This window comes from Vulpes vulpes, chromosome 6 (assembly GCF_048418805.1).
Source record: "Vulpes vulpes isolate BD-2025 chromosome 6, VulVul3, whole genome shotgun sequence".
NCBI classification, from domain to species: Eukaryota; Metazoa; Chordata; class Mammalia; order Carnivora; family Canidae; genus Vulpes; species Vulpes vulpes.
The window spans coordinates 50,063,863-50,085,539 of NC_132785.1; the positions used below are offsets into that span (position 1 = coordinate 50,063,863).

The 21,677-nt window shown below is 35.7% G+C and overlaps 1 protein-coding gene across 4 annotated transcripts in view; it reads left to right on the forward strand.

Moving 5' to 3' along the window:
* PCCA (propionyl-CoA carboxylase subunit alpha) overlaps positions 1 to 21,677 on the forward strand; it is a 391,732-nt gene that overhangs the window by 169,832 nt on the left and 200,223 nt on the right. For all 4 annotated transcript variants that reach the window (XR_012002039.1, XM_026003697.2, XM_026003698.2 and 1 more), the window contains 3 exons: positions 14,935 to 15,078; positions 16,473 to 16,547; positions 20,738 to 20,806. Coding sequence is in view for 3 of the 4 variants with exons in the window: in XM_026003697.2 (XP_025859482.1) it covers positions 14,935 to 15,078; positions 16,473 to 16,547; positions 20,738 to 20,806 (288 nt within the window). In the remaining variant the exon portion in view is untranslated. The remainder of the gene's footprint in view (positions 1 to 14,934; positions 15,079 to 16,472; positions 16,548 to 20,737; positions 20,807 to 21,677) is intronic.

Sequence of the window (21,677 nt, forward strand, 5' to 3'; positions counted from 1 at the left end):
GATTGACATGTTTCTGGCTTTTTTGATCCAATATCAACCTTTGAGTAATCACTAAAACCCAAAAATCACTAAATCACAAAAAAGAAAAAAAAAAAAAACAGAATAAGGAGAAATGAGAAATCACTTAAAAGAGGGACGCTCTTTAAACTGCTGTGTGTGGGTAACTACTGCTTTGGGCAGGGAATAGCCAGTGCTGCTTGGGGAGAGAAAAGCAGGAGGAAAGCTCTTGTTTGTCAACTGCCATTGTTTAGGAACAATCCCTGCCTCCCCTCACAGGGGAGCCTAGTATGGATGGCTCTGACCAATTTTAATGAACTTAGTTGATGCTTCTAATATTTTTATATCTTTTTCATCAGTGCATGTGTATAGGTCTTTCTTGATTTTCCATTTTCTTCAGCCAGCTTCCCACCTTGCCATACCCACAGCACAAATGCACACTTCTCATCTTCGTACCACCACTCTATCATGATTTGGGTTAGCTCAGTATTTGGGATTTTGTTATGATCACAGTGTGAACGCTATTCACAGCAGTCCTGTTGTCACCTAAGATTACTTTCACTTTCCTGCACCATTTTTTCTCTACTACTAAAAATTTGCTTAGTTTTCTGTGTGTCCATTACTAATTTATCCACAAATTTATCCCATGTTTGAATATATTCAGGCACATGGAGTTTTCCGTCAATTCATCTTTTTTGTAGAAATATTTGGTTCTTTTAACTTTTTGTTGTCTATACTGATTGCCTTCTACATCTGTCTTTGGCTTTTTAGCTGAGATTTCCCTACTTTGTCCTGAAGATACCTTTATACTTCTCATTTTTGGATCTCTTTACTCTCAGATTTTTGTTAAACACTTGGTTTATTCTCTTTTTCCCCTGGAATACATCTTTAACTTTCTGAGAACCAGAGCATAGGAGCTAAATTGTATGAAAATTTGCATGAGGGATCCCTGGGTGGCGCAGCGGTTTGGCGCCTGCCTTTGGCCCGGGGCGCGATCCTGGAGACCCGGGATCGAATCCCACATCAGGCTCCCGGTGCATGGAGCCTGCTTCTTCCTCCGCCTGTGTCTCTGCCTCTCTCTCTCTCTGTGACTATCATAAATAAATAAAAATTAAAAAAAAAAAAAAGAAAATTTGCATGAGTGTAGATAGACTCTGTATTAACTTATTGGGGGAGAAAACCCAACAATTTTTCTTGTGGTTTAATTTGCAAATCATAACATTCATCCATTTAGTTAGTTAATTAATTGACTTACTTAGTTTTGGTTGAATCTTTCCTTTTTTAAGGATTTACTTTAGAGAGAGAGAGAGTGGGAGTGAAAGGAGGGGCAGAGGGAAAAGGAGAGATAGAATCTCAGACTCCCTGCTGACCGTGGAGCTGAATAGGGGGCTTGATCCCAGGATCTTGTGGTTATGACCTGAGGTGAAACCAGGCTCAACTGACTGAGCCTCTTAGGCACCCTAACACTCATCCATTTAAATCTTACAAATGCAATATAGACTGAATGTTTGTATCCCTCTAAAACTCATATGTTAAAACATAACTTCCAAGATGATGGAACTGGGAGGTAGGGCTTTGGGAAGGTGATTAGGTCATGAGGATAGAGCCCTAATGAGTAGGATTTATGACCTCATAAAAGATATCCCAAAGAGAAACCTGCCCCCTTCTGTTATGTGATGACACAGTGAGAAGACTGCCACCTGTGAACTAGGAAGTGACTCCCATAAGACACTGAGTTGGCTGGCACCTTGATTTTGGACTTCCCAGCCTGAGAACTGCAAGAAATAAAATTCCGTTTTTTTTTTCCTTTAAAATTTTTTTAAATTAAATTAATTAACATATAATGTATTACTAGTTTCAGAGGTAGAGTTCAGTGATTCATCAGTCTTATATATAGCCAATACTCATTATATTACAAGTCTTCCTTCCTGCTGATCATCCATCCATTTACCCCAACCCTCCACCCTCTTCCCCTCCATATACCCCCAGTTTGTTTCCTATGATTAAGAGTCTTTTAGAGTTTTTCTCCCTCTCTGTTTTCCTTGTGTTTTATTTTTCCCTCCCTTCCCCTATGATCCTGTTTTATTTCTTAAATTCCACATATGAGTGAGATCCTATAATAATTGTCTTTTTTGGATTGACTTTTTTGCTTAGCATAATACCCTCTAGTTCCATCTATATCTTTGCAAATGTCAAGATTTCATTTTTTGATGGCTGAGTAGTATTCTAATACATATATATATAGTAGTATTGCATTATATATATTCTTTATCCATTCATCTGTCGATGGACATGTGAGCTCTTTCCATAGTTTGGCTATTGTGGATGTTGCTGCTATAAACATTGGGGTACATGTGCCCCTTTGGATCACTACATTTGTATCTTTGGGGTAAATACCCAGTACAAATATAGTAGTGCAATTGCTGGGTCATAGGGTACCTCTATTTTCAACTTTTCGAGGAACCTCCATAATGTTTTCCAGAGTGGCTGCATCAGCTTGCATTCCCACTAACAGTGTATGAGGATTCCCCTTTCTCCCCATCCTCACCAACATTTGTTGTTTCCTGACTTGTTAATTCTAGCCATTCTGATAGGTGTGAGGTGGTATCTCACTGTGATTTTGATTTGTATTTCCCTGATGCCGAATGATGTTATGCATTTTTTCATGTTTCTGTTGGCCATTTTTATGTCTTCTTTGGAGAAATGTCTGTTCATGTCAGCTGCCCATTTCTTGATTGGATTATTTGTTCTTTGGATGTTGAGGTTGATAAGTTCTTTATAGATTTTGATTACTAGCCCTTTATCTTATGTGTCATTTGCAAATGTCTTCTCTCATTTTGTCGGTTGTCTTTTGAATTTGTCCACTGTTTATTTGTTTGCTGTGCAGAAACTTTATATCTTGATGAAGTCCCAATAGTTCATTTTTATCTTTATTTCTCTGCCTTTGGAAATGTGTTTAGCAAGAAGTTGCTCTGGCCGAGGTCACAGAGGTTGCTGCCTCTGTTATCCTCTAGGATTTTGATGGATTCCTGTCTCACATTTAGGTCTTTCATCCCCTTCGAATTTAATTTTGTGTATGGTGTGAGGACATGGGCCAGTTTCATTCTTCTACATGTGGCTGTCCAATTTTCCCAATTCCATTTTGTTGAAGAGACTGTCTTTTTTCCATCAGATATTCTTTCCTGCTTTGTTGAAGATTAGTTCTCCATAGGATTGAGGGTCCATTTCTGGGTTCTCCGTTCTATTCCACTGATCTATGTGTCTGTTTATGTGCCAATACCATACTTTTTTGATGAGTACCACTTTGTAATACAGCTTCAAGTCTGGGATGATGATGCTACCAGTTTTGGTCTTGTTTTCAACATTCATTTGGCTATTCAAGCTCTTTTCTGGTTCTATACAGAGTTTAGGATTACTTGCTCCAGCTCTGTGAAAAAAGCTGATGGTATTTTGGTAGGGAATTGATTGAATGTATAGATTGCTCTAGGTAGGGCAGCCCCGGTGGTGCAGTGGTTTAGCGCCACCTGCAGCCCGGTGTGTGATCCTGGAGACCCGGGATCAAGTCCCACGTCCGTCTCCCTGCATCGAGCCTGCTTCTCCCTCTGCCTGTGTCTCTGCCTCTCTCTCTGTGTGTGTCTCTATGAATAAATAAATAAATAAAAATCTTAAAAAAATAGATTGCTCTAGGTAGCATAGACATTTTAATGATATTTGTTCTAATCCATGAGTATGGAATGTTTTACCATTTCTTTGTGTCTTCCTCAGTTTCTTGAGTGTTCGATAGTCTTCTTGAGTACAGATTCTTTGCCTCTTTGGTTAGGTTTATTCTTAGGTATCTTCTGGTTTTTGGTGCAGTTGTAAATGGGATCAACTCTTAATTTCTCTTTCTTCTGTCTCATTATATATAGAAATGCAGCTGATTCCTGTGCATTGATTTTATATCCTGCCACTTTGCTGAATTCCTGTATGAGTTATAGCAATTTTGGGATGAAATCTTTGGGTTTTCCACACAGAGTAGCATGTTATCTGTGAAGAGTGAGTTTGACTTCTTTGCTCATTTGGATGCATTTTATTTCTTTTTGTTGTCTGATTGCTGAGGATAGGACTTCTAGTACTGTGTTGAACAATAGTGATGATAGTGGACATCCGTCCTATGTTCCTGACCTTAGGGGAAAAGGTCTCAGTTTTTCCCCATTGGGAATGATATTTGCTATGGGTTTTTCATATATGGCTTTTATGATCCTTCTATCCCAACACTGTGAAGAGTTTTAATCAAGAACGGATGGTGTACTTTGTCAAATGCTTTTTCTGCATCTATTGGGAGGATCATGTGGTTCTTGTCCTTTTTTTTAATTAATGTAGTGTATCATGTTGATTGATTTGTAGATGTTGAACCGCCCTTTCAGCCCAGGAATAAACCTCACTTGATCGTGGTAAATAATCCTTTAAATGTACTGTTAAATCGTATTGGCTAGTATCTTGGTGAGAATTTTGGCATCCATCTTCATCAGGGATATTGGTCTGTAAATTCTCCTTTTTTGTAAGGTCTTTGTCTGGTGTTGGGATCAAGGTAATGCTGGCCTCATAGAGTTTGAAAGTTTTCCTTCTGTTTCTATTTTTATTTTTTAAATAGCTTCCGAAGAATAGATATTAATTCTTCTTTAAGTATTTGATAGATTTCCCCTGGGAAGCCATTTGGCCCTGGCCTCTTCTTTGTTGGGAGATTTTTGATTACTTTTTCAATTTCCTTGTTGGTTATGGATTGTTCAGGTTTTTTTTCTTTCTTCCTGTTTCAGTTTTGGTAGTTTATACGTCTCTAGGAATGCATCCATTTCTTCACGATTGCCTAATGTGTTGATATATAGTTACTCATAATATCTTTTTAAAATTGTTTATTTCTTTGGTGTTAGTTGTGATCTCTCTTCTTTCATTCATAATTTTATTAATTAGTATCCTTTCTCTTTTTGGTAAGTCTGGCCAGCAGTTTAGCAATCTTACTATTTCTTTTCTTTTTTCTTTTTAAAAAATATTTTGTTTATTCATGAGAGATACAGAGAGATGCAGAGACATAGGCAGAGGGAGAAGCAGGCTCCCTGAGCTACCTAGGCATCCCCAATCTTACTATTTCTTTCAGAGAACCAGTTCCTAGTTTCGTTGATCTGCTGTGTTGTTCTTTTGGTTTCTATTCCATTGATTTCTGCTGTAATCTTTATTAATTCTCTTTTCCTGCTGCATTTAGGCTTTATTTGCTGTTCCTTCTCTAGCTCCTTTCAGTGTAAGATTAGATTGTACATTTGAGACATTTCTTATTTCTTGAGAAAGGCTGGTATTGCTGCATACTTCCCTCTTAGGACCACCTTTGCTGGTGGTTCAAAGATTTTGAACAGTTATGTTTTCATTTTGATTCCTTTCCATGTATTTTTAAAATTCTTCTTTAATTTCCTGGTTCACCCATTCATTCTTTGTAGGATGCTCATTAGTCTCCATGTATTTGAGTTCTATCCAAATTTCCTCTTGTTATTGAATTCCATTTTCAAAGCATTGTGGCCTGAAAATATGCAGGGAGTCAGTCCAATCTTTTGGTACCAGTTGAGACCTAATTTGTGACTCAATATGTGATCTCTTCTGGAAAATGTTCCATGTGTACCTGAGAAGAATATGTATTCTGTTGCTTTAGAATAGAATACTCTGAATATATATCTATACAGTCCATGTGGTCCAATGTGTCATTCAAGGCCCTTGTTTCCTCATTGATCTCCTTGGATGATCTGTCCATTGCAGTGTGAGGTGTTAAAGTCCCTTACTATTATTACATCATTATCCATGTATTTCTTTAATTTTTTTATGCATTTGTTTATATAATTGGCTGCTCCCATGTTAGGGGCATAAATATTTACAATTGTTAAATTTTCTTGTTGAATAGACCTTATAATTATGATATAGTGTCCTTCTCCATCTCTTATTATAGTCTTTGGCTTAAAATCTAAATAGTCTATTATAAAGATTACCATTTTAACTTTCTTGTGATTTTTTATCCAATCTGATACCCTGCGTCTTTTGATTGGGCCATTTAGCCCACTTACATTCAGAGTAATTATTGAAAGATATGAATTTAGTGCTATCATATTACTTGTGAAGTCACTGGTTCTGTGTATTGTCTCTGTTCCTTTCTGGTTTGTGTTACTTTTGGGCTGTCTCTTTGCTTAAAGGATCCTTTTTAATATTTCTTGCAGAGCTGGTTTAGTGATGACGAATTCTTTTAGTTTCTGTTTGTCTTGGAATCATTTTTTAAAACATTTAATTAATTTATTCATGAGAGACACACAGAGAGAGGCAGAGACATAGGCAGAGAGAGAAGCAGGCTCCCTGCAGGTCACCTGATGTGGTACTCGATCTCAGGACTCCAGGATCACAACCTGAGCCAAAGGTAGATCCTTAGCCACTGAGCCACTCAGGTGCTCCTGTCCTGGAAGGGTTTTTGTTTTGTTTTGTTTTTAAATCTCTCTATTTTAAGATTTTATTTATTTATTTGACAGAGAGAGAGAGAGCGCACAAACAGGAGTAGCATAGGGAGAGGGAGAAGCAGGCTTCCCACTGAACAGGGAGCCTGAAGTGAGGCTCTATCCCAGGACCTGGGATCATGACCTGAGCCAAAGGCAGATGCCTAACCTACTGAGCCATGCAGGTGCCCTTCTCCTTCTATTTTTTTTTTTTTTCTTTTCCTTCTATTTTGAATGTCATCCTAGCTGGTTAAAGTATTCTTGGCTGCATATTTTTCTTATTTAGCTCCCTGAATATACAATGCCAGTTCTTTCTGGCCTGCCAGGTCTCTGTGGATAGACTTGCTGCAAGTCTAATGTTTATGCCCTTGTAGGTTACAGACCTCTTGTCCTGAGCTGTTTTCAGGAGTTTCTCTTTGTCTCTGGGATTTGCAGCTTTCACTATTATATGTAGGGTGTTGACCTATTTTTATTGATTTTGAGGGGAGTCCTCTGTGCTTCCCGGACTTGAATGCCTGTTTCATTCCCCAGATTAGGGAATTTCCCTACTATAATTTGCTCTGATATACTTTCTGCCTCCTCTCTCTTTCTTCTTGTTCTTGGCTCCCAATTATTCTAATATTGTTTTGCTTTGTGATATCACTTATCTGTTGAATTCTCCCCTTGTCATCCAGTTGTTTATCTGTTTTTCTCAGCTTCTTTATTCATCTTCGTTTTTGTCTTCTATATCACTAATTTTCTCTTCTGCCTCATTTATCCCAGCAGTTAGAATCTCCATTTTTTATTGCATCTTTTTACTATACTTTTTTATTTTAGCTTGATTAGATTTCAGTTCTTTTGTTTCCCCAGAAGGGGATTCTCTAGTATCTTCTATGCTTTTCTAAAGCCCATCTAGTATCTTTATAATCGTTAGTCTGAACTCTAATTCTGACATCTTTCTTATGTTTATACTGATTAGTCCCTTGCAGTCATTACTGCCTCTTAATCTCTTTTTTGAGGTTTTTTCTGTCTTGTCATTCTGTTCAGAGCAGAATAGGTGAATGAGAGAACAAAATACTAATGTAGCCACAGTGACCCCAGAGAAATATACAGTAAACAAATCAGAAGAGACCTCAAACTGAAAACAAAAAAGAATATAATCAGACAGGTGGACAGAACAATCCACTGGATCCTGTCTGTATTTTGGACTGGTTGTTAGAAAACTAGATCCCAGAATTGTAAAGAAAGAAAAACTTATATATGTATAAAAATATAATTAAATATAATGAAAAGATAGAATATAACTGCAAAAATGAAAATTAAAAGTCAAAAAGCGGGGAATATAAACAGTCAAAAAGAGGGGAATGATATTTTGAGTCTAGGATTCTTGGATTTCCATAATAAATACCCTGTGCTGTTGTCTGGTTTCTGGTATTAAGTCTGAAGTCATTCTGATTTGTCTTCCATTATATGTAATATAATCTTGCTGTCTGAAAGGTAGCCCAGTTTCCTCTTGATCATTGGAACTGGGAATTTTTTTTTTCCTCCACCAGAACATGCCTAGATATGTATTTATGTCCGTAGATTATGCCTTTTACTCTGAGTGTTCTTTGAAGTGTACAGATTTAAGTGTTTCTTCATTCCAGAGAAAGTTTCTTCTGTTAAATGTTTCCTTTTCTCACCTACTCATTTTCTCCTTTGGGAGACTCTCTTGGGAACTTCTTTTATTGTGGGCTAGGTGTATTGGGCATACACTGAAGCTTGAGTCTTTTTCCTCATGATTACTCTCATTTTTTATTTGTGTTCTTTTTTTTGCTATTCATTCTTTATGTTGCTCTTCCAGGCTACTAATTTGAGTTCTATTGGTGATCATCTTTTCCTTAAAGTACTAAATCTGCATAATTGGGAAATCATGTTATTTTATCCTGGAAAGACTCCTTCTGTGTGGGGGTATGTGTGTATGTATTGCTGCTCTTGAAGTTTTCAGGTGCCCTATTGCTTTTTGGATGTTTTGTGTGTTGTGTCTCCCCCACCCCATTCCTCAACTGCTCTCTTTCTCTTCATGTCTATAGTCATTATTCTGAATGCTTGCCCTCTCTGGGGGTAAGCCACCTGCCGTGGTTTTACTGTAGTTGATTTTGGGATCAGTACTAAGTGCTGTTTGTTGTAATGTTCAGAGTGGCAGCAGTCCTTCGAGTGGTTGCAGATGTAACCGTATCTACTCCTGAAGTCAGGAAGAGCATGTATCTCCTTGCACGGCCTTCATCTCAAGGGTAGAACCTAGCTAATATTTATTGACTCCTTGAACTTCTTAGGAACGTGACCAGGGACTCTTTTGAGCCTTTAGTGAGTTTGTTTTCAGGCTGCATGGATCTCTGCAGGCCAAGGTGTCTCCCTGACCTCTTCTTTCACACCTTTCCCTGGAGATATCTGAAGCTAGCCTCTGGGTTCCCCCAGCCCATGAGAGACAAGAGCCCATTACTTGCTATTGGCTCTCACTTTTCCCCAGATGTCACTATTTGCAATATCCTGTGGTGCTCACAGATTCTGGGGGATAGAGACTGTGGGATTTGGATTGGAGAGGTGGTGAACCATACTAGTTTTGCCATTTTCCCAGAGCAGAAATATTTAACCAGGTTTATCTGGATTGCATTAATGAGCTTCGGGCAAGTCTGTGGACCCTTTGAAATTGGATACGTGCTTTTCTAGGGAGAAATTTAGTGAAGTTCTAGACCCTAGAATGGTTCAGAACAACTAGAGCTGACTAAAACAGAACTTTTTTATTTTTAATTTATTTTTTTAATTTATTTTTTTAAGACAGAACATTTCTAGTCATTGTTTTAGTTAATTGCGACCATCCACTATTTTGACTTAATGCAAGTAAATCCTAGCTCTGTGCCTTCCTAGTTGTATGACTGTATGGAAATTCTTAAACTTCGCTATGCTTCATTGTCTTTATCAATAAAGACAGTAATTTTTAATAGGATTGTGAGCATTAACTGAGTTATTAATACATTTAAAATGCTCAGAAAAGTGCCTGGTTTAGACTAAGCACTCATTCTTCTTCCTGACTATGAGCATGTCACCATTAATATTCCACATGCTATGTTTGTTAAATATCGTTTAACATGTTAACTGTACTGATGTCATTAGTGAAGCTTGTCAGTAGTCAATTTTTTTCAGATGGCAAACTGAGCTACAAATTAATAACTTTATTCTTCTGTCGGTTAACTGCAAAATTATTGTTATAAATGAACAAACATGCTTGCAATAAACCACTTTAAAAGCCATTTTTTATCGTAAGAGTGTTTGTGTAAGAGTCTAGAGAAAAATGGAGATGGAAATCTTCTAAAAATGAAACTGATGGGAGAAGTATTAAATTCATAAGCTATTTCTGCTTAGTCTCTTGTACTGAGATTAATGTTAAGACCCTGAATATACCTTTCCAAGTTTGTGTGTATAATTATTAATTTCTAAATGTAGGTTATGACTAGGTTTTAATTCTTTGGAAAAACAGCCTTTATGTAGTCTACAAAGATTATAAGAGTTGGAACACTTTTAAGTAGAAAGAAATAACCTAGTAGTTAATGCCGAAGCATGGTCAGCCATATCCTTAAGAACAGAGGTCTAAATTTCCCACTTTTGTTAGACTATAGTCAGTTGCTTATATATGATTGCTACAGTGAAGAAAGAATGTGGTTTTGCAATGGGATGACAGAAAAAGTGCGATGGAATTGTTGAAATTCTATGGAGACCAGATGCCCCCATCTCCTATGAGATAATCCTGTACTATGTGGGATCTTTATATTCCAGGGAGATTTAAGAAACTCTTACCTTTTACTATTTCATTTTTTTAAAAATTAAGAATTATTGCAACCTAAATTCTGGTTTCTAAGAGTTGACTGTAACTGAACAAATATCATGTTCAAATTTCAGAGCAGTTTTGGATTTTAAAAATATTCAGGATTATCCATAGTAAAAGAGTTTGGTCTTTTTTGGAGTTGGAATACTAATTGAAAGAATAATTGGTGGAATTAGGAAAAATTACAGGGAAATGGAATTGTGGCTAATTTGTAAAACCACCTTATTGCCAAAAGGGACATTTTTAGATTTAGGTAGAAGTTGACCTTTTTGATTATTTTTAACATCCTAGAGGCTAAGATTCTCAAAATGGCTTAAGTAAGCCAGAACTGGGGTGTTCTGGAATATTTGAAATTAGTCTCCTAAGAAACTGAGAATATAAAGTAGAGTGTATTATACTTTCCCTTAATATTTATTGAGTCTAATTAGAAAGTTAAAGGAAAGAAGTTTTTATTACACAGACGTGAAGAGGTAAACTTGTCAGATACTTTCAGTTAGGTTTTTGTTTTAAAGCGTGTTTAAAGCATGTTATAAACTATTTTGGTATCTTTGAGTTCTAGACTCTTCCCTAGATTTTAATTTTACAAATTTGTTCCTGTATTAGTTTCCTATAGCTGTCCTAACAGCATACCACAGACAGAGTGGCTTAACCAACAGAAATTTATTTTCTCACAGTTCTGGAGACTAGAATAAGTCTAAAATGAAGATGTTTGCAGAGTTGGTTTCTCCTGGAGGCCTCTCATTTTGGCCTGCAGATGGCCATTATATCTCCCTGTGTCTTCTCATGGTCTGTCTTCTCTGCTGTGTGTTGTCTATGTCCTAATCTCTTCTTTTAAGGATATTGGTCATGTTGGGTTAGGGCCCATCCTAATGACCTCATTTTAATTTAATTGCCTCTTTAAAGACCCCATCTTCAAATACAGTCATATTCTGAGGTACTAAGGGGTTAGGGCTTAAACATATGTATTAGAGGGCACAGTTCAGCCCGTAACAGTTCCCTTGTCCTTTCTTCATCTGGTATTTGTGTTGTGGTCAACAGGGAAGCTCTATAATAGAATCTATTCAGTTTTCACTGCCACGCTTGAACATGGCCATTATTTTCAAGGTGAGTTTACAGGAGTTGTGTGTTGGGGCCTATTTCCCAACGTGCTTTTTATCTTTGAGTCCTGTGGATCAAAATCTAATAACTTTAGATCTTTATTTTGAAATCCTGTATTCTCAGGAGGTAGAGCTTCAGAATTTTAATAGATATATGTTAGATTCTGTTCTGGACAAAGCAGCTCTTTGAACCGTAAGAGCAGAACCAAAAATAATGGCATCAGTTATCCTTTTAGGCTGGAATAACAACAAACTGAATCTAGACCTGTTATGCCAAAAACTATTATGAAACTCAATTTCCTCCTAATTCAACAGGTAATCACACCTAAACTGCTTTGTTGAGTTGAACAAGTTATGCTCATCAAAGATAGCTTTGACAAACCAAGCCTTGTAATATTTGTTATTTAGACTTGATGTATTTAAGATGTTCCCTAGAATTATATGAATTTAAAATAACATTATTTGAATATTAGATTTTCTTAATTTTCACTCACTGTATACCTCTTGTTTGTATCTCATATGCCTTCTTTATAAAATGGCAGTGGAGTATTGAGGAACAAGTTCGTGCATATGGAAGGATTTTGTAAGTTTCAGTGTTATTTAGGTGTTACAGCATGTTTGTTGGGTTTTCTACCTTTGGGGACAGCTTCTGCTTTGATTAGGCAATTGGGCCACCATTCACCAGCTGACAGTTACAGCCAAATATTCCTCCATTTAAGGAATCTCAAATATCTCATTGCTCTCCTTCTGTCAGTGGCCAAGTTTAAACATACGTGTTCCATCTGACTTCTCTCTACACTTTATGTGCCTTTTTTTCTTTGGAACTTCCCTCAGTGTTAACTTTCATTTGAAGATAACTTAAGTGTATAATAAGAATTTGCCTGCATCTCACTCACCTGGAGGAAAACTTGCCTGTCATCTAGTTACTTGTGCCTAAAATCTTAGGAACTATTGGTAAATAGACACATAATATGTAAAAGTTTAGGTCAGAGAAAACCTATTGAACAACCTATCTGCTGCTGATTATTTTTATTTAACACAGTGAATTTTGATTATAGAGAAGATGTTGATCAAATCAGAAATCTTTATTTTAATAATATTTTATTATTTAAAAACAAAGTCTAGTGATGTTGCTTTAATTTCTGTTAACTTTTATGTGAGGGATCCCTGGGTGGCGCAGCAGTTTGGCACCTGCCTTTGGCCCAGGGCGCGATCCTGGAGACCCGGGATCGAATCCCACGTCGGGCTCCCGGTGCATGGAGCCTGCTTCTCTCTCTGCCTGTGTCTCTGCCTCTCTCTCTCTCTCTGTGACTATCATAAATAAATAAATTAAAAAAAATTCTGCAAGTAATTATTTTGCCTTTGGCAGCTAGTTATTATTCTAGTTATTTACTTAATTATTTTAGTTTGAAATGCTTGTAGCTTACTAATTTAGTAAAATGGGCTGTTTCTGTTTTATAATTCTAAGTTGCAGTAAAGTGGGTCCATTTTTGGATTCCATTCAGTATGGGTCGAATGTACTTTTTTCTTACACATTTAGTTACAGAGAAGACTTCCAAGGTAAAACAGAGCCTAAATGAATTCATATCTTTAAAATTTCATAATACTGTGGTTTATAGAAGACAACGGCTCATAATTATGTAGTTGTTTATGTTTTACTACACTTTTTTAACTAATCTCCACACCTTATGTGGGGCTTGAACTCATGACCCCAAGATCAAGAGTCACATGCTCCACTGACTGAGCCAGCCAGGCACCCTCATTTACTACATGTTTTTATATACATTTTTCCATGAAGAGAATAGGAAGGTCGTACCATCCCTGGAGTGACCCAAATTCCAACCCTGCCTCTGCCATTTACTCTAGATGTGGCTCTGGATTTGCTGCTTATTTATTCATACAACATTTATTTATTTGCCTAGTATATAGTGTTTACTTTCCTGGGGACTAGACATAGAAGGAGGAAGTTAAATCATTCACTTAACTTTTAAAATTGTTTTCTCACCTAACAAGGTATGTGAATAGTATTGGTTTAAAGCCCTTGGCACACAGTAGGCTCACTTTGACTAGAGTGGTAAGTTGGTTTCTCAAATGAAATTCGTTTCTAACAAGAGATGGGCTTTACACTTGTTCCTTTCTTGTTATATTTGTCATATAGAATCTTGTTTCTCAAAAAAACCATAGTTTGCTTTCAAAAATTTATTTTTTGAACGATCTAGTAAGATCTTTATTTAGTGTCACATTTATTTTACAAAGGGTAGATGCTTATTTTAGTGATGATTTGTCATTAAAATTATGTCAAAATGTCTTAAAATGTTGTTGAAACTGTAAACAAACTCATAACACACAGAGAGCTAATTATGGATGCCATCTGTTTATTTTTACAGAGCTTTTTTTTTTTAAAGACCATGGCATTGTCTGCTTATGATAAGCTTCAAGATTATTATAATGACTTAAGTCCTGTCCTTCAATTAGTGTAGTTGAAGATGGGAAGACAATTCGTTTGTTCGTTGACCTTTTCCCGTGTCAGAGTGTATGAAATTAGACATGTCTTGATAAAGGAACTATTATGAAGTGCATTTAGAACATGCTTAATTTTTATGAGAAAAGAAATTGGCATTAAAGCAGCAGATGTGGCCAAACTTCTATTTACATTTCTAAAACTTATTCAGGGATTTCGATGAAAGAGAGATCATCTGCTCTTTATCAGTGCCATGAGTGGTTTATCTTAGCTTTGTTAAGTTTAGGAAATTGCATATGACCAAATTCATAATGATGTGTATCTCTGTTAATATCCCTATATGTTGGTGCGTGTTTTTGTGCATGTGTATCTTGTGTGTGAGTGTGGAAGGCCAGGGATCCCCATGACAGCATCATCCAAAGTAGTTATCAGCAATTTGCTGAGAGAGCAGAGTGATTTCACTGGCTCAGGTTTGCTATTGTGCATGCTAAGCACTCCTCATGTAAGTCTGAAGGGAAAACAACCTGCAGGATCCATCTGCTCCTTTCTGCTACACTGCATTGATGTAAGAGTACGCTAATCTGGTTGCTTGTCAGGACAGGTTAGTGAAAGCATGAGAGTGGGTGAGACTAGGCTAGCCTAGTGCTTTGGAAAATCATAAGCTGCCTCTGTGGATGCCATGCTAAGTGTAGCAGAATAGGTTGATTATCAGCCATACGGAGGATTGCAGCTAAATATGTAATTTTCAGATGAGAAGTTGTTTCTAAATTGAAAGTGTTAAACATTGCTTGATGACATCTAATTAAAACAGAGACAAGTAATATAGATAATTTACAAATACTTTTTAGGTATTTAAAAAAAATCGTACCTTATATGAGATTGTGTTTAATTTTATTCTCTTAGTTTCTTAGTTAAAAGTGATTTAATGTTAAATATAATTGACCTCATTTTACTCAGAAGTTATTGAACTTGTTCTTGCTTATTGCTGTTTATTTACCTTTTCCTACACCTATTGATTGGCACATATTGGTCTTGCAGGTTGAGCATCCTGTCACAGAATGTATTACCGGCCTGGACCTAGTCCAAGAAATGATCCGTGTTGCCAAGGGTTACCCTCTCAGGCACAGACAAGCTGATATTCCCATCAATGGCTGGGCAGTTGAATGTCGGGTTTATGCTGAGGTAAAATGAATGATGTTGAGAGGAAGGATGGTGATTGTGTCCCCAAGTCATGGGACCAGGTAGAGCTAAACAGAAGGTAAAGTTAGGATTTCATAACCAGTGTTGAGTGTATGCTTATGTAATACAGAATTCAACATGAACAAAAATTAGACAATTTTGATGTAATTCAAGTTAGTGTTAAAAGATTGAGTCAAATTAAGTTCCATGTTTTTGTTTTTTTCTTGTTTTTTTTTTGGATGGGAAAAATAGCTACCAATCAGTTTAAGGGGAAACAAAGCATTCGTTAATTTTTCCTGCTTTTGTTAAATATTCAATATGCTTGAATGGACCATAGTTTTCGTTTTGTTTGCTTGTTTTCAAATCATATTTGAAATAAACAGAAGCTTTTATTTCTGTGTTTTTGTTTGTTTTGTGCTTTTTTTTAGAGCCTATCCTGAGTACACATGAGTTGTTAATTTGATACTTAAATTTTTTGCTAGTTTATTTTCTAATAATTTTATCTCTTAGGCTTATATGAAAGTAGGAATTAAAATTTAAATTGCAAAGCTTTCATTCATAATTTTAATCATGGATCTTATTCCTAAAGTATCAGTCTGTTACTTTTATACTATTTTATAACTATATTAATCAGATAATAAAGCAGTCAACATCTGAAAATGCTTTTTTTGAATGACTAAAACAATTAAAAAAAATAAACAATTCAAGGAAACATTTATACTATCTTTTACTTTTGACATTTCAAGTTTGTCGAAACAAAAAGTAAATTAAAAATACCTGTTTAAGAATACTGGAAGTTGTTTTGAAATGTTTTAAGGATCTTAAGAATATACTTGGCCTGGTTAATTTTGCTTTTTATTATATTTTAAGTGGTATTGTTATAACACTGAACTTATTTAGTATTTATTCTGATGATCTAAGATATTTACAAATAGAGCACATATCTAATAGCACATAAAGTTTCTTTCAGGTCTTTATTTGAAGAGCCACAATTCTCCAGTTTTACCATATGTGTACTGTTTTTTGAGAGTAAGAAAAATATCTTTAGTGCACTACAGTTGTTGTTCTGAACTTGAGAATGTTTTGATGTAGTGCCTAGGTTATTTTATTTTTGTTCAAGGCATTCTAAGAAGATTTATAAAATGTTGGAATTTTACCAATTTCAATAAAGTATGACTAAGGTCAGGCTAAATTCTGCTTACAGTTCTGTTTGACTTTTAAATACTTTTCTAAGTAGTCTAGAGTGAGTATACAACAATAATTTCTGAAATATGTGATTTGGTAAATATTGTATGTTGAAAATAGATCTATAAATGCTTTTTCATTGTATAAATATTTGACCTTAGTTTGCTGATTTATATTTCAAAGACTGTGCTTCCTTTCCTTTGAACTTCCAGGACCCCTACAAGTCTTTTGGTTTACCATCCATTGGGAGATTGTCTCAGTACCAAGAACCGATACATCTACCTGGTGTAAGTCATTAAGCTGTAATACCAAGTGAGGGGTTAAAACCTTGATTTATGTCATACTTTTATGTTATGCATATCAACACTAAAGGGTGTAAATTGAAGGACAAGCTAAATTCCTGGGGAATGACAGGGTTTTGGTTTTGTTTTATTTAATATTTTGTACTTTGTGATACGTAGGAAAGTCAGAATTTACTCAATAGGGGGAGTCCAGAGACATCTGACTTGTAAATAAATAATAGTTTACAATGTTCCCAATTCTTTTGAAAATTCTAATGAAAAAGATCACAGAACTCTAAGAATGGGAAGTGATTTTACTGTATTACACTTAAATCTTTTCAGTAAATCTAACCCAGAGTCCCTGTATAGTCAGATGTTAAAAATTCAAGCACAAAGTCAGCCCCTTAATTGAAACAGATTAAGAAAAACAAAGGGTGCCTCATTCTATCAAGCGTCGCGGACTTTAAGAAGTACATATTTCCACCAGTTAAAGAAAAGTGATCACTGTCCACTTAGTTCATAGTTCTTCTGTATTTAATAGCTGTTCTTTAAATAGTTTTTACTGCATAAAAGAACAAGGACATACCCTTTTTCTTAATCAAGGTAATAAGTGCATATATATATGACATTATGTTAACTAGTGGATGACAAGGCTGTACCATCTGTGAATATGATTATTCAGTTTGATTACTGGCATGAAGATGATGAGAGATTACAGGAAGAATTCTAAATTCGAAGATGTTATTGGATATATGATTTATTTCACTTTTTAAATTGTTTTTGCCCATATGCGTTCTGAAGAGACTTGACCCTTTCTAGGCTGGGAGACCCCATGCTGTGTTCAAAGCCTGAAGGCAGAAAAAAGATTGTAAAGATTTAACAGGCATTATGTGACGTTAAATAGCAGATGAGAAAACAAGTGTCATAGGGACATATCTAAACATTTTTTTAATCAAACAAAAAAGTATTAAATAAGAATTCATAATGATTACTCTAGTTGTTAGAAGTTTTCACCATGTTGTAATAGCTAACAGGATGTCAAATATTTTGCCCTCGCAAGTTTTTGCAATTTGCAATTTACAAACGTGAGACCTGTTGAAAGTACAAGTGATAATGGACAAACTATACCCCCTACAGTCTTTGTCCCACCAAATCTTTCTTCAATTAATGCTGCAGCAGGAGTTTTATGTAATAACATTTGCGGTTGTGAGCCATCCACAGAAAGAAAAAACAATTAAAATGCCTTAAATGTTCTACTTACTGCTGTTATTTGCTTGTGTGAATGTTGCATGTCAGCTAAATGGACCAAGGAATAGATAAAGTGATTGGGTGCAGGAGAGTGCACACCAAGCTTTGTCTATCATTATTGCTGGGAGCAATCAAATTGATGTCAGCAGGACAGTAGATGCGTTGACAGCTGTAATTATGTATCTCCATGGTGATCACTTTTGGCCTGTCATGGAGGCCCATGAGTCCCCTCCCTTGGAAGCATTTAATCAGATTGGGCTGTCACTTGTCAGGTAGACATGGCGGGCTGGGAGTTGGACTGAGGGGGAGAGGCGAATAGAGCATGAAGGGTGGGAGATGGCTGATATTTTCACACAGTCCACTGTTGATAAAGAAGAAAGACATTTAAATTATGCCAGAGGTTTCTGAGCAATGGCTTGAGATCCTCATACACAGGTGCCTGGGTGGTAATGGTGGTGGTGGTTTTTCCTCCTTGCCTCTTTAACTAGATCAGTCAGTTTTAACTTGGGAAACTCTTTTTGGCTATTACTGTTTTTGGTCACAAGATACATACTTGAGGATTAATTTACAGGCTGTACTTCTCACATGCTTCCTTAAGCCTAAAATTTACTTATATGGTATAGATGAAGATTTTTTAAAATCTTTGAGTACCACATTTTATCAATTTGTTATTTTTAGACTGCAATTTTGTTCTCAGAAATTTGGTTACATTTCCATTTGACTTTATTCTTAAAGCGTTTTGTGCAAAAGCTAAAATGTATTCTTTTATGTAGCCTTTGTTTCCATAAAGAAGTGGCGACTTATTTTGACTTTTAATTCATTGTTTAAAAAAAGCCAATGAGTATTTGAAATGAGCTACATAAGCAGGAAATTATAAGTCATAGTCTTCATGCTTTGTTACAGTTTTAAATTGGAAATGTTGATTTACTAATGAAATGTATTTGATTAGAGATGTATGTTGATTATGCATAATACATCCTGATTTTATCCTATGTATTTTTAAATTAAAATGATATACCTTCTATGACCATAATTTTAGTAGATGACATAGTTATATTTAAGAACCCTAGGCAACTTAAATTTTAGGATGGTGGTGTTCAAGGTAACTAAAATTTTAAATTATGAACTATAGAAGAATGTAATAATCTTTATTGTCTATGCTATTTGACCAGTGAGTTAGACATCAGAGTTCCGCACTAGCCTTGTAGCAGTTTATGTAGCAAATAGGATATTTAAAGTCAAACATGTTAGAATTTGTACCAGTCTCAATTTGAAACATAGCTTTAGCAAGTGTGATCTGGTTTTAAATAATAATACATGGTGGTAAAAATAAGCTCTTTAACTTTTTTACTAAAATTAAGAAAATGCAAGTTCAGAAGGTTCTTTTCTGTTATGTAAGTTGGTTGCCAGCTGCCATTTGGGAGCTCTTTAAATATGAGGAGAGGGTAGATTATGGTTTTATTGCTTTCACAGCTGTCCCATTAATTCTTTTCTAGTTTTTATAAACACTGAATTTCATAGGACTGAAGTATGTTTCCAGAAAATAGAAAGCCAAGATGTGTTTAAATGTGATGAGTGACTTTCATTTAAAATTAAGATTTTCATATATGAATGTGAACGTAAATACAAATATCCATACTTTTGTGTTTGTAAATAGAGAAATAAAAGCACTCTGGGTATGTTACAATGTTATCTTCTAAAACCTTACAAAGAGAATAATAGTAGTTTGATTTTTTTTTTTAAGAGAACGAAACTATGCTTTATCTTTTGATGTCACCATATAATAAAGCCATCATCATACCCTCATGTGGATATTCTAGACAAGAGGTTCTACATGTGGTCCCTTGATAATTGCCTAAATTAAAATATTAAAGGCCTAACAGCCGATGTGTTGACCTTTTTCTGCCTTGCTGCAGACAGATGAGCTGCTGTTTATTAGGAAGCCTTCTTCCCACAGGTGAAGAGCTATGTAAGCCTCCGCTCTTCTCTTCCCAACCCTTTACAATGTTGGGCATCAAAGTCCTGCTGTTCTAGCAGCTTCGATTAAATTCTCTATCTTCAAGATCCCTAGGACATGCTTGACGTCTTAAGTATTTTGATTAGCTTTTAAGTACTTCAGATTCCAAAACTTAGGCACAATAATTTAATAAATATTTCATCCTCAGGAACTGCTCATTTTTAAAGTTTTACATGGCTAACCTCTGTGCCTTACTGCTGGTATCAAACTGGGAGATGAAAACAAGAATCAGCGATGTACTAACTAACTTGTTGGCTGGTTAACAGCAATCAGGCTCTTCAAAAGAATATTTTGAACTTGTGCTATTTTTTTTCCCCATGAAAATCACAAAATCAGAACTCTAATTGGGACTGTGTCCTTACAAAGCAAAGCAATGAGAAAAGCTGTGTAAACATTAAAGTCTCAGAGGACTAACAGTAACAGAGAAAAAACGCTATACAGTTGAGAGGGTAAGGCAGAAAAGGAAAGTGTTACAGACATGAAAGCCACAGGACCAGTGTTCCTGTAGAGCTGATGAGCAGAACTCCCGAGTCCTGCTGCATAGCTTGACTGTGGTCCTCCCTAGAGCTCTTGAAAGGGTACAGTGGGGAGTGTGCCTAGAAGGGGCATCATTCATGCCATGCTTCAGTTGGAAGACACCATCAAATAGCTACAAATGCATCCCAGGATAGTGATGTATAAAGTATTACTATTGTTACTTTTTGAGGTTTCTTAGTTCCTTTGTTTAGTGGAAGAATAAAAAATACTTTATACTACATACAAACAGATCAAGATAATTTGGTCTCTATATAGTTTAGATCATTTTTCTGTTTTCTGGAAGCTGAAATGTTACTTGAAATTAAATTATCCATCTGGTCCTTGGAAATTAAAATTGTTGTGAGAAAAATATCTTCACAATATGAAGTTACTTTCATTTCTTTCTTTTTTCTAGGTCCGGGTTGACAGCGGCATCCAGCCAGGAAGTGATATTAGCATCTATTATGATCCAATGATTTCAAAAGTTAGTTCGATTTCTTAATGGCTTTGTTCACTTTTCTTCTGAAGAGACAGTGGAAGTATTTAATTAAAAAAATCTGAAGTTGAGCTTTTCTCTGAATTGTGCTATAATTGAACAAGTAATTATGCTTTGATGGAAAAGGAAAAGGAGCAAATTTTCTTCCTCTTGAGACATTTCAATACCGTGTTACTTTGTAACACTCCCTAAGGGAGTCAGTAGTGGCTCTTCCCCAGTCAAATCCAATGATGATCTCTTTTCCCAACAGTAACAAAGATACCTAACCAGTGGCTCCAATGCAGCCCATGTAGTGAGGATGAATTAAGTTGTTATTTGTTCATTCCTGAAAATTGCCTGAGATGGAAGTGTGAATGGCAGGCCACATCATGGAGTCAGGGTGTTACATCATGTTTTTTGGGTACTCTTTACTATTTCTCTTCAATTTTATGAATCACTAATTATTTGTGGGGATTGCACAATAATTAAATCTTAGGTAAGAGTATGTCTTTTTGCTCACTTGTCTTTTTGAAATTTGACTTTCCGGAATACAATGCTGCTTAAATTTTTAGATCTTTTAAAAGCTTTAGAATTGTAAGATTTCATATGTAAGATTTCTTATGTACTTGAAGCAAGCAAACCATTTTTCTTTTTTCACTTAAGTTTTTACAGTAATGTTATTAAAATGAACTTCAGGTATTTTGTCAGAGAAGCACAATTTCATTTAAAAATAAAACCCAAAAATATTATAGATTGATTTTAACAGATGTGGTTCCATTTTTGATTAGTACATTTCTGTTCAGAAATGTGGCCTGCAAATTAATTTTCAACCTGACTTGATACTGAGGAACTGATGAAATGTACTAAAGTAATTGCAAAC